We start from the raw sequence: 14,189 nt of genomic DNA, 5'->3' as shown, positions 1-14,189 counted from the left end.
GTAGAGGAATGGTTGTGATGGTGGTGGTAGTAGTAGTACTTTAATATATTTATGATAGGGAGAGCCGCTGCTCTTTAACCAACCGTTAATCATTAACCGATAACTGAATAACTAAAATACCTTTTTTATTTTTTAATTTAAAGATTTATTTTGGAAGATTTGCCAGCTTATCCCCTTTCCCGGACTGTATTGTAAATTTTCTGTCGTGGGAACATGGAATATGGTTTTAATTAAACATCCTCACTTGCCTTAGAGCACCAGAGAGGAGGAGGAGGAGGAGGAGGAGGAGGAGGGTGCTGCTCCTGTAGCACAAATGCAACTAAAGCTTTGGTGACAGATGGAGGAAGAAAGGAAAGTCGGATATAAAGGGAAAAACCCTCCAACATGACAGGAACCAACAGGTTTTATGTTATGACATGCTTCCTTTGGGTTTTACAAATCTTTGAAAATGTGTGGATTCAAAAAGCAAATACACCGATTCCCTTTTATTTTATTAAACAATGTATACATGTCTCAGGGCTCTGTTCTTTCTGTGTTTGCGGATAAACATGTACAATCCTGAGGAAACCCATTTAAAGTAATGTTTATGTTGATGAAACAGTATAATTTGAAAGATTTCAAAAGGATCTTTTGATCTCTCGTGGGCGTATGTGAATATGGCGAGTTTGCAGGGCTGCAGCCAGAAAAGTCTCCACGGTGCAGCCGCAAAGCCTTGAGGGAAATTGACCGGAATGACCCAAAGATTTTGCTTTAATTTCATCTTTTACATATATTTTCTGTCCATTTTATCTCCCTATGTGATGCAATTTCAAAACCCTCTCTGCTAGCACAAACATTCTAGTGTAGAAAAACACAATCCTACTTTCTTCAAATGTTCTTGTGCCTTTTCTTTTTGTTGCTAGATATAAATATACTTAATATATAAATGTATAATTCTACATCATATATTATGTATAACTGGAGATTGTAAACAAAATTTTAAATATTTCATCAGAAACTTTTGAAGATGTCAGTATACGTAAATATCAAAACGACATCTGTTCCCACAAACGTCATGACATATTTTCAAGTCATGTCTGGAAAGTATTGAACCTATAATGGAATAATTATTACTAAGAGACGCAGGTATTCACTCTCCAGTGTTAAAGGGGATGGTCACTGTGACACCGCTCCGCTTGTGGTATATTGACATGCATGTGGTGACCCTCCTAAAACCTGTGTTGATAGCATTGATCGTATAAATCTTAAATCAATGTGGCCCTGACCACTTGTAAAGCAGTAGCCTGGGCTGAATCCCAGCCTCCAGAGCTGCTCTCTGAGCATCACAGCATGGCGTGTTTTTGAAAAGCTTGCCGAGCGAGACAAACCAATCCATAGCTTCCCCTATGGGCGGTGAGGAAGGCACACAGCCCAAATGCCTGGCCTGTTTGTAGTGCTGCAGAACCTCTGATGCAGACAACAGAGAACCGTGGGTTGGTTTTTCTACAAAAACAAAACAACAAAAATGAAAATCTCTATTTCAGTAGGAAAAAAAAAAACAGTTTTCTTACATTCAAGCTGCACTAATCCGCATGTTTTAGACTAACAATGGATCAAATTACAATTAGTAAATTGTGACCTTCAAATGACCCTGAAGTTGTGTGTTAGGGGCAGTTTGTTACGTCCACGAATCAGCATACCACAACTCGTCCTGCTGTGTTTATCTCATTCGGCTGTGTCAGCATTTTTGTGTTTATTTTCCGAATTTATTAATAAAAATTTAATATGATATACGAGAGCGAGACCAATGTATTAAATAAGCAGAAAAAAAAAAACAAGGTCAAAAAGAGGAAAACAATAAAGATACAGCAGAGTAAAACAAAACATCAATACAATAGGCAGAAGGAAGGACTTAAAGTTACACTAAATATGTAAATAAAACATAGATATTTAAACAATTACAGGATTATGTTACACTATACAGTATATATATATAAAGACACTCGTAAGGCACTTTTCTGTTTCTTCAAATGGCTTTAAGTGTAGTAGACCTTATCGCTCAAAAAAAGACATTTAGCATTTGTGGATAGAAAATTAGCCATAAACATATACAGTTTTTCAGTGTATTGACTGAATTATTCATTTAGCAATGAATTACACCCTTCACCCTTGTTTCCAGAAGCAGCTGTTTTAGGAGAAAAGGCACAGCAGATTAGTGACAAAAACACAATTTAACAGTAAACAAAATGAAATGTGGAGCATTAATTGGTGGGTAGAGACCAAAAAAAGAGCTACAAGAAGAGTGGATGTTGGATTTCCCTTCATCAGGTGAGAAGAAATACGACTCCAAAGGTACGCTGCATAATTAGCTGCCGTAATCTTTTTATTGCGAATGCCTAAGACACGACCTCCAACGCCTCAATTCATCATCAATTGAGAACCGAGAATGCAGTTGACGGGTAGAAATGGGAAGTCACTTTGCATATGTGGAGAAATGATTCCTGCAAGAGTGTGTTACTTACATGAGCAACAAGTGTGAGCTGATGGAGCCCTGATCTCAAGCCCTGTGTAAATACAATCTGAGTGACTGTGTAGCGTATGTGGTTAATTAATGTTGCTGGTCAGGGTCAGGTCACAGGACTTATCTTGATGGGTTGGGTCTGGTAGCTTTGTGTTTGCAGGTTTAAAAAAATTTGGGCCTGTGCAGGACCAACTGGCAGGAGTTAGTGAAAACTTTCAATGGGCTTAACACCAGCTTTCTTCAGTCGGTCCACACCAGAACTAAAAGAAGAGCGGATGTAAAATTCAATGTCAGGTGGCCAGAAACGTGACTCCAAATGATGCTGCTCCACATCTGTGGCCAGTTTGCTAACAACTTAACAAGAAGCTGATATGTCTATGTTGTGCGTCTGACTTGTTTGCAGCCTCCAGGCAGCCAGTTAATGCAGCTTTAAATGACTCAGTGTTACACTTTTAACCCTTTTGGAGATAACTATTTTGAGCTTGGATGCTCCTGTTTCCCGTTCTCTCACAGTGTGATGTATTGAAGCTTTCCTGTTAGCTGAGCCAAAGTAAAGTCCACCACTGTACTTTCTACACTAACGGAGCACAAATTAGACAGCGCACTGTACGATAACAAGAGAATACGCTTTAAGAGCAGTGTCCTGACAACCAGGAAGTCACAGGACCAAATTACCAGACCATGAAGTCTGTGATGTACAGTGTCATTTTTCTGTTTGTTTCCACTCTTGTGTCTGCACCTCCAGCTGCGTCTCAGTGAGCACACAGGAGAAGTCAGTCAGACTGGATGTGGCGTCGGCATCAAATAATAATTTCCGCTCTGTGTTGGGATGTTAGTGAGAGCGGCCAGTGTCTTATAAAGCAGACAGCACGCTTTTAATAAATCAGACTTGCACAGAGGCTGGAACGTTACATGCTGCTTGGCCGCTTTATTGTCCCCCTTTGCAAATGTAGAGGACATCACACCAGCTTAATGCCGAAAGAAAACAAACCGTGGACTTTTAGCCTCAATTAAATTTCCTATACAGACAACCCTGACTGAAAGGAGGGACAAAAAAAACACAACACACAAAATGCAGCGGCAGCTTTGGCCATCACTGTGTTGAAGCTGCTGCCGTACCTGCCTGGTAATAATTTTGCTTCATGACCTCACACCACTGAGGAATGAATGGACATCTCTCTACTGCCACTTTTATTCAATTTATAAATCAGGGATTAAAAGCATCGACCTTGCTCATGTTTTTTATACTGCAATTACATTTTTGATAGCGTAATTAGCAGGTCTAAGCGCTGTTTTGTGGTCCTATAAAAGAAAATACAAGTCACATGTTCTTCTTTTTTTTTCTTCTGAAATTGATATTTAACTATATACAGCTGTCAAATTATATTTAAAGTGTTATCATCAAGTTTCTGTTCTTCGGGACTAGACGCTCTTATCTTTTCTGAACCTGAGGACTCAATAATCTTCTCAATTCCCCAACTAATAGCAACTGATTATCGCACGGTTCTATGCAGAACACCTGAGCTTTTATTTTCCTTGCGTTCTACTGTATATTTCTAATTTTCAAACACGGTGAATTGCCGGCTCTTGATCACCGCCTCTGAATGAATTAGTCACGCCTCAACAGGCGTAAAAAATGAGTTCCGGGTTCGTGCGGATGAAACTTTGCGGCCACGATTAAGATTCAGAATATGAAAATGTACACATGCATGTGCAGAAACCAGCTAAGTATAGAGTGTAGCATGTAGATATACAATGTATGCAAGAAGGAAAGTTACATTTAAAATGAAAGAGACGATCATTAAACGGAATTGGAATTTATGAGGCATAATGAGAAAATGAATGTAAAGACTGTTTGAGTTCACTGAGCTTACTAGAACTGCTTTTGCCTTGTTTGCATTATCCACCTGGAACTCACTACAAAGCCCTGTAAAAATAAAATCATTGGTACATCATTTGAAATCCTAAATATCTAACCTTTTAACTTCTTTTAATTGATTTTTGTCGTTCCGTTTATCTGTTAATTCTGTTTATGTTTGTTTTAATTGATGTTCTTTTCCTAGCCACTCGACATCATTGTGAATGAAGGCTTTGCCTTCAGTGATTTTCCAATTTAAATAACGACATAATGATAATGAGTATGCCATTAAAGCACAGATGACATTGCATTTAGTATCGCAGAACATTATGTGATGTTGCACAATCGCAAATCATTTTCCGTATAATTACATAAAGCATTACACACGATGGTTTAGAGCTGAAGTCAGTCCTCGAGCGAAAAATGAGTAAAGGAAAATTTGCTTGAACAGAAACACATGAGAACATGATTTAAATATTGGGTTACATATAGCAGGAAAAAAAAAACCCTGGTGTTTGAAACGAGGTTGCAACTTTCACATTTGTTCATTGTTAAAAATCGGCTCGTTCAGTCGATTTCCAGAAAGACCCACAACTCCGCTTTCATTCCTTTCCATTTCCTTTCATTCATGGTATTAAATGTTTGACTCTGACAACATTAACCCTGGATTCAAGAGTTGGTATATAAGCCAGTGCACGCGAGGATTCAGTGTATGAATACTGTCACTTCACTTTCGTTTCCTTTCTTTCATTAATATTGTATCTTGATATCAGATTCGATCAGTGGCCCTTTGGCTATGGTAAAATTTTATTACATTCAAAGTAAGAACCTTTCCTTTTGCTATCTTGTAGCTGTCAGATAGTCTAGATCTTTCCGCCTTCCCTGCGTCTTAATGCCTCGTATCCAAAGACTAAGTGACAGATTGATAGCTCAGTGCTAATACCATGCCTGCTCTGTCAGACTGAGAAAGGCCATGTCTTCTCTCTTCCATTCAGAACTTACATGACAGGAGTGTAAGTCATAAGGAGCACTGGAGCCATTATAACATCATCCTCATCCGTTAGTAAGTGGATTATGGGCCTGGAGCGCTGGCATGCTTTGATATGTGGTTTGGTTTTATTGGCTCTATAAGAGGACACAGTCCACTTAGTCCTCACTTTGATTCCAAGTAATGCCTGGCATTAGACTGTTTTTTCCATATCGTCTGTATTAGCCCCTCTGTGCACGGGCGCTAATGCATGTTGATGGCTTTGAATTACATTTGTCACTGAGGTAGATTTGATTGAGAACCGTTGGAAGTACTTGACATTTGACATCTTATTCCAGTTTAGTCAGTGATGAATGAAACAACGGCGGTGCTTAACATTAAATCTCGGCTTTAATAGTTTAAATGCTCACTTGTCAAGTTAGAAAAATTCCTTCACATTACTCTTTATTTTACCATATTAATTACAACTACAGTCGGATTAAACCTCTTTTCCAACAATAAAATGATGAGACAGAGAGAATGTGTCATTGTTCAGCAAAAGTAAGTGTGTGAGAATAGCAGGAACATGTTTAAACATATATAAAATTGCATTCAAATCCCGTGTTAGGCCACTCCTATTACCAAAATTAACTCTCCTACCCCCCCACGGCCCCCCCTCACCGTCCTGACAGATCGTTTATCCAGTGTCCTTCCACCTCCCCCTCTCTCCTTCTACACCGGACGTGTTTCAGACACATTTCTTAGTCGCCCCGTCTCACTTTTAATCAATACAGATGTCTACGCAGGTGGTATTGTGTATCACTGGAGCCGCCGTCATCTGCTGTTGGTTGCACACTTTTAATCTCTCTCTTCAAATTACAACTCGAAACGTAGAGCTATGAATTTTAGATTGTAGCCACCGCGGACGGTAATACCAGGATTTCCATCATTCATTTGGGACGGTCGGGAAAGAATGAAACGGACATCAGACAGTTGGGTTCAGTTTTTTTATACGTCTGAGCAGGAGGGGCCTCTGGAGTGAAAGTGAGGAGTGAATATGATGTTACCTTGTGCTTTACAAGGCAAAGTCACCACAGAAAGGCACAGACAGAACCATAGTTGCATTTAACACTGAGGACTGGGACAAGAATCGATCGATGGTATAATAAAGTGACTGCAGTAAATTTAATTTACTTTATTTACTTAAAAAGTTTAAAAAAGAATATTTCCTGGCGACCTCAAGTTTACTCTCCTGCTAGCTTTGTTTTGTCCCTCACCAACTCCTGAGAGAAATATCTGTCTTATTTAGCAGATTAATGCTAAATGCTAGATATTACAGAGTGGGAATATTAGAGCCTTTTTCTTTAAAATAGCTTCCTGTTGCAACTGGAAATGAGCTTGATGAGACTTGTGAGGCTGGACCTAGACAGCCTGCACAAACCAAAACAATAAGAAATGAACAAGGTCAAATTAAAGATGCTAATATTCTTTGTAGAGACTGCAGAGTTTGGTGAAAAATCTTTGTTAGTACGTAAGTGACATTACATCGTTATTTCATCTGCTGGTAATACAGAATATTGATTAGTGCAGCTTTAAGCATGAAATGTGTGTTTAGGTTATTTGTATGTGGGGTTGTCTACCTGCAGTAGATTCAGTTCTACTGTTACCACAGATCAGCTGTTTGAGTCAGACAGAGCTGAGTGTAGGTGCGTAGGAATACGATCGTTCAGCGGACATGAAGCGTACAATCAAAGTGATTTAAAGTGATGTTAGCTTTTTTCTGTGGGCATTTGTTTTAAAGGCTAAAACACTGCTGCTTCTCTAAACTGGGAGCGCACTGATCTGAATCTAATGACTATAGATAAACTACCTCACACAACCGCACGTCAAATAACCCGAACTATCACTTTAACACGTACGTCATCAAGCACAGCTTCATTTTGTCGCATCTTACAAGGAGACTGAAGACATAGAAATGTAGACGTGTAGATGTGACGTTACTCTTTTTTTGCTGGGTAACATAATGCATGATTCAGCATACGGTCATTGTTCTGTGTGAGCGTGAACTGGAGACACTTCATCAGTGACTTTCTGAAGTGCTGAAAATGTAATTATTCAAAAGCAAATGACTGTGGTCTCCTCTCTGACCACCGTGCACGGAGATTTCCTGCGTAAGTGGCCTCATATCAGGCTGTCATTTGTTCATGTCCTTGACTATGCAGATTAAGCAAACAATTTATGCAAATAGACCTCCGCTTTAAATTAATATGAGCATCTGAAACCCACATTTTTATTCTGCCAGGGAACTCCTAATATATTTGAAAAAGGGATCTTTTAAATGTTAATTACTGATTAAAATCCATTTTTCCTTTCATCATTTTTGCTTATCTTCCTGTAACCCTGCTTGTTTGACTGAACCTGTGCTGGAGTTTAATTCAAATGTATTTCTTTCATTCTTTTTAAATCTGTTTTCACTTAATCCTTGTCATTATATTGTTTGTTTTTGACGATTGTCAAATGTCATTAGGTAGCTCGTTTTGTTTTTTGAAATATTTAATTATATATTAAAAAAAAAAAAGGAAAACACAAGTGAATTTCTGGATCACTGTGCGTCATGTCAGGGTGAGTGTTGTTCAGCCAGTAAAGACTAACATCTGTATGCATCTGGCTGGAGGGAGACCCAGTTCTTTTTGTTCTAATTTTAAATGGGCTTGTAACTGTCTGACTGAGATGGATTCACTCTTTTTTTCTCTCTTTTTTTTTTAAAACCCATCTCCAGTGGCAAATTGCGGCTGTCTCTCTATCTCTTTGTGCTGTCACCTTGACATTTTCATAACTCTTTTTGACATTTTTCAAATTGTACAAAGTATCCGATTTTGATTTCCGCTCTCAGCTGGGTAGCATCAGATTAGGCACGAGGATGTGGTAAATTGCACATACTGTACAGGCAGCATTATGTCTTCAAGTCCAAATTATAGTCGGGTCTGCGTTTTATCTTGTTCCTGTCACTTTTCTCTAAATTGTTCCTTTCTGTAACCTTACAAATGCAAATAATGGAATTAGATAAAGGAGGAGTAAAATCAAACTGCCCAGAAATCTGCTCTCACTGTTTTCTTTCATGGGGAAATATGGTCTGATATTCAAACTGACAACCCTTGTCTCTTCCCGTGTTTCCACAGGCTATGTGCTTTTGACTTGACTTGACTGTGATCCATATCCGCCTCCTCGGCCAGATTCTCTGACTCTGCTTGCTCTCGCCTTTTCCTCTCCGTCTTTGACTCTCTCTGTCTCTCTTCTCTCTTCCTCTCCACTTCCTGTCAGATTCTGTCTCTGTCCCCCTGCTAACCTGTCCTCGGGACAGGCTCAATGTCCTTCATCTGTCCATCTAGTGCCCACGCCCGTCCTCCACACCCTTAGGTTGTGGATGCTGCTGCATCCCCCCAACCCCAGAAACTGCCTCATAAGTCATTAAAATCAGACAGGAAATGAGTAAAATAAAAGTGGTCATGTGAAATGACCCAGTCATCTGGTATCAGTGCTTCCTGGAGTACATCCCTGAGCTGATATTTAAAGTCACAATAAACTTCCATCTTCTGTATTTCCAGTAAACAGCTTTTGTGATAGTCAGTTGACCCGTGTGGATCACACGGCTCTGAGGAGGAAACTTTGGAAATGATGATGATTCCAGTTTGATGCAACTTGGACCGAGTTGATGTCTGTTATCTGGAAATGTGGCAGCACAGGGGAACGAAAAGCAACCAGTGGTTACTTTGCAAATGCTGATAGGTTGCATTAGAGATGAATGAAACTGAACCTGCCAAAAAGAAATAAAAATCTTACTGTACACAGTGAAAGCTACTTAGCATATGGTTTTTACAGACAAGGTTCGTCCGTCATTATCTGAATTTTCAATCAGCCATTCCCAGCATCTTATCTGCGCGAGCTGACTTTGTCATCCCTGAAATACATGGAAAACAAAAGAAAGAAATGTCAAATGTCAGCAGAGTATCTTCGATCTCTGCACGCGTCAAGTCTTGTCATCGCTGTGAGAATGCCAGGAAACCGGCAGGAGTCCGGGAAGTTACTGCGCTCGGCCATGAAACAGTCCAGAACATGATCGGCTATAAAACCACAACTTGTGATTTTTATTCTTCTTGCACAGATTAAATAAATGAGAAAGAGCTGCTTCCCCCCTTGTTTCCACTCTAGATGCTAAGGCAAGTGAAGCGGCTGCTGACTGCAGCTACATTCAATAGTTATTATACAGGTGTGAAAAAACAAATAACAATATTTCCCAAAATCATCAAATTATTCCTTCAAAAAGTTAAGACTGGTTTAGCATTGATCTTATATGTTCAGTGGGTATCCAGTCTGTTTAAAGAGAACTAATCCCTGAATATAAGTAGTGTGTTATAGCTGTTGACCTTTGCACACATTCCACATGGCTTTAAATCACGAACACTTCAGCAGCCATGTTCTGAACTTCCCTGTCCTTTGTTTCAAGGTGAAACGTTTGCACAGCGGCATGAGAGCGACTGTCGTTTAGAAACACTGTATGTGTTATTCTCTAAATTGCATCGGCAATGTTTTTCAGATTGTACTGTTGGCATCGTGACTGTGACTTTGATCCGTATTCTACTTGGCAAGAGTCTCGGACTCTGTTCTCTCCTTTGACTCTCTCCTCGCTCTCTCTCTCTCTCTGCTTTTTTCTCCTCTCCCTTTTTTTTTTCTGTCTCCGCTCCAAATGCCGCCCTCTTCCCCCTCAGGGCGGGATGATCGCCCTTCTGCTGTCCATCCTCTGCCTGGTCCTGATCCTCTACACCCGCAGGCGCTGGTGTAAACGCCGCCGCATCCCTCAGCCCCAGAAGAGCGCCAGCGCCGAGGCGGCTAATGAGATCCACTACATCCCCTCAGTGCTGATGGGAGGCCAGGCCCGGGAGAGCCTGAGGAACTCCCGGGGTCAGGGGCCGAACTCCAGTGGCACCCTCAGCATCCGGGAGACCCCGATTCTGGATGGGTACAGGCGGGGTTTGGGTGGATGGTGGATGAATGAAATCTGAAAAAATGAGCGCATGAATTATCTGAAAGTGACCAGATTATATATAAAAAATGACATTTTACATTGGTGCGACTTGTTGACTGATATTTATTCTAATGCAGGTAAGTCAGAATAACATGACACTAATTGATATCTGCCTCATCCCCAGGTATGAGTACGACATTACTGACCTACGTCACCATCTGCAGAGGGAATGTATGAACGGCGGCGAGGAGTTTGCCAGCCAAGTCACCCGTACCCTGGACTCCCTCCAGGGCTGTAATGACAAGAATAATATGGACCTCGCACCTGGTAAGTTGACAGATGCACAAACAGCAAGGTCAGAAGAGACAAAGTATAAAACAAAACAAAATAAAAAGCAGCCTTAAAGCTTCACTAAACAATATTATTTAAATTAACGGCGATTCAAATAGACTGCATTATGACCAGAGCGAGCTCCGGCCTGTGGCTACACATCCCCGCACGCAGCAGGGTGCGATGCGTTCAGTGTTGTGACACATTCCTCCCATAACCATCATTAAAATTTTCTGCGACTTTCTCCACAGAAGCTCTAATTGACTAACCGTCTTACACGTCCCAGACCTTGAAATGTGCCGCTGTTACAAGATAATGGTTATTTGCTTCACCTGTGAGCGTTAGCAATGTTTTGGCTCATTGGTGTAGATGTAATGTGAAAGGGGTCGCTTGCAGTGAGAGCATGTACAGAATTACTCATCACTCGCTATGTAGGTTTTTTTAAATTTATTTTATATAGAACATTTCCTGTGTTGTTCAGTCTCACCTCTTTGTAACCTGAATTCCAGCAGCAGCAGGCAGCAGTGTTGAGTTAAAAAACATCTCAGATAAATCCACTATGTAGTACTTGCACTTCTAAACGGCAGACAAAGTAGAAGAAGAAGACGCTTGAGAGCAGATTCAGCAGTGAAAGCCAGATATTTTATACCAAACCTTCATACTTGCATTCATCAGGTGGCCACACAACACAACTTCAAATGACCGCTAATGTTGCTCTGTGTCTGTTCGGCAACAGTTTGCTGAGGCAATATGTGATATGAACTAACGTCTGTCAGAGGGTTGTGTGTTTACGTCTGTCCCCATGTGGCCGTAATAATCAAGCTTTAGTGCTAAAAAGCTAATGATGAGTTTTGGTTATTTCCAGCACCTGCTGCTTGTTGTCATGATGGTTACATCTCTCTGCGACGTCTTGTTCAGAGAGTAGACGACCTGATTAACACATGAGGAAATCTTTTACATTAAACTCCTAAAGTCTTTAATCCATATTCTTTATGTTAAAGTTCACATGAAGCAGATGTCAGAGCGCTGTTTGATTCTGGATATGCACGTGTTTGAGTGAAAACACAAAGCTGGGGGAGGGACTCGTCACGGATCGATTGGCGTTTCTGTGTCACCGACACCGGCCACTGTGTTTCTCTCAAGAACGTCTTGATAATCTTCTGATTTCATTGTGAGCTGCACAGATTCAAGGTATTCAGTGCCAGACACAGCAAAGCACCCCCATAACTTAACTGAGCCTCGTCCATGTTTCACAGTGGGGATGATGTTCTTTTCTTTGAAAGCTTCATTTTTTTCCTCTGCGAACAGCGAGCTGATGTGACCAAAAAGCTGCAATTTAGTTTCATCTGTCCAAAGGACATTCCTCCTGAGGCATTGTGGGTTATCCGTGTATTTTAGCAAACTCCAGGCTGTTTTTATGTTTCTACTTTCAGAAGTCGCCCATTTTAGCCCACTCTCATTCAGGAAGTGATGTATGGTGCGACTGGACATTGTTGTACTTTGATTTTTTTTTAGGTCAGCTTGTATCTGTTTTGAAGTTTTCCTTCTTCTATCGTTCAAACTATCCTTCTGTTCAATGTGGAGTCGGTTTTCCTCTTGTGGTCGGCTCCCTGGACAGTAATAATCTTAATAATATCAGCAGCTGTGAAGAACATCAAGCTGCTTAGAGATGGTCTTTCAGCATCTACCTTTCTTTGATTTCATCTCTTCAGAAGTTTTCTCTTTTTTTTCCCTCTTGTCCATGCTCAGTTTGGTGCCCACAATGATACCAAACACCATACTAATACTAATAGGAGACAATAATCAGCTTGTGAGGTACCAATAACTTTCCCAGGCCATTTTAGATCTTTGCAGAATAAGCAGGAATTCAGCTCTTTTCATGGCTTCTTTATTTTAGTCTTTGCAAACCAAAGACACACAGGTATGATGACAGGATTTTAATTTCAGCACTTTTCAGGAAAGTTGAAAATCATTGTAATTATTAGGTGTAGTGGTACCAACACATTTGGCCACATCATCAATCCGTCTTTTGACTCGTTTTTAATGTGCGAATTAAAAATGCGCATGAAAGCTAGACGTGCGATTTACGTTATTATCATAATATATAATGAATAATTAAGTTATTATATTTAATTTTGTGTTTTTTTCATGATATATAATTATATTTTTGTACTTATTATTATTTATTTGTCACATGCCACATGAAAAATATTGCATATGGTGAGAAATATCGTGATATTCGATATTATCAAATATCAGCCCAAGCCTCTAATAAAAACAGCTGGATGGAAACACATGTAGTACCTGTTTGATACAGACAAATATCAGTTCACTTGCATGTTCAAGTGATGAGCTCATGCACCCACTTTATAAGGTGATAATGTGTCAAGGTTGTGTCAACATTGTTTTGTTGCCCTCAAGTGGCTGAAAAAGCTATTTGTACAAAATCTTTTTACCACAATAACACTTTAAGATAATATAGTTTTTTTTCATTATAACCATCTACACATTATCAACCTCAGATATGAGCATAAAGTATGTTTAGTTAATGTGCTTATAGCATACAATGTGTTTATATAGGTTGGGGATATAGGAGTGTTAAGTGCTTCTTCTACTGTCAACTCTGCTGTGTGGTTGAAGCTTTCACTTATCTTAGTTATAGCTTTATGTTTTTTCCCCTCCTCTGCAGCCATACAATTTTTTAATAAAAACAGAGTAATAAGACAGTATGTCAAAAAGGTTACATTTGTCAGCACTGGGTTGGGTATGAGGATATAAGATCAATTATTTTCCAAGCAGGAAACTGTATAATTACATTAACGCAAATGCAATAATTGAAATAATCAGCATGAAACTGAAGAAAACTAATTGGATTTTTAATTAAATACCTTAACATGTTTATTTTTTCATATAGGAGGGATGTTATCACCTAAGTGAATGTAAACCCAGTGACAGATGACTAAAATGTGAGTTTCACAAACATGAGAGCAGGGACAGAAAAGACAAATGAGGTAATTGTTCATCTGTTTTCATAATGCAAGACACTACATCGGATGTAAATATGAAAACTGCAGGTATTCGTTAGACGGGTTTATTCCTCACACTTTGAATAATCAAAAGGTTTCCATCCTGCCAAGAACTTGTTTTGGAGACTATATTTTTCATGATCAGTGGATGTTTGAGTTGAACACCACTCCCATGAGAATTAGTCTATGAAGTGGAGTAGTTTTGATGCAGGTATACCTTCAGAATTTCAATTAGCAGCAGATTCAGTGCTCTGATTCATCAAGAGATTGGATCTTTTTATAAGAACAGCGTGTGTGAGCTCTCTCACCGTAACCAAACAGCCCCACCCCAGAAGTGATGGAGGGAGAGTAATCCTGCGGCATTATGCATTTAAGATGGTTAATGCGATGGACTAAAGAAATAGACGATGCAGGGAATGCCACGCATGGAATATTGAACAACTGGAGATCTCACTTAGAAAATGGCATCAGGGGGGTGGGGTGGG

At 39.8% G+C, this 14,189-nt stretch overlaps 1 protein-coding gene across 3 annotated transcripts in view; it reads left to right on the top strand.

The window, feature by feature from the left end:
* Positions 1–14,189, top strand: part of astn1 (astrotactin 1) — a 375,360-nt gene that overhangs the window by 73,724 nt on the left and 287,447 nt on the right. For all 3 annotated transcript variants that reach the window (XM_087173331.1, XM_087173330.1, XM_087173329.1), the window contains exons 3-4: positions 10,092–10,342; positions 10,533–10,675. In XM_087173331.1, the coding sequence (XP_087029457.1) occupies positions 10,092–10,342; positions 10,533–10,675 (394 nt within the window). The remainder of the gene's footprint in view (positions 1–10,091; positions 10,343–10,532; positions 10,676–14,189) is intronic.

The sequence above is a fragment of the Seriola lalandi genome, unplaced genomic scaffold (genome assembly GCF_002814215.2).
Source record: "Seriola lalandi dorsalis isolate HSWRI2012SDOR001 ecotype SW California unplaced genomic scaffold, Sedor1 jcf7180002054181, whole genome shotgun sequence".
NCBI lineage: Eukaryota > Metazoa > Chordata > Actinopteri > Carangiformes > Carangidae > Seriola > Seriola lalandi.
This window is presented reverse-complemented; position numbering and strand designations above follow the sequence as displayed.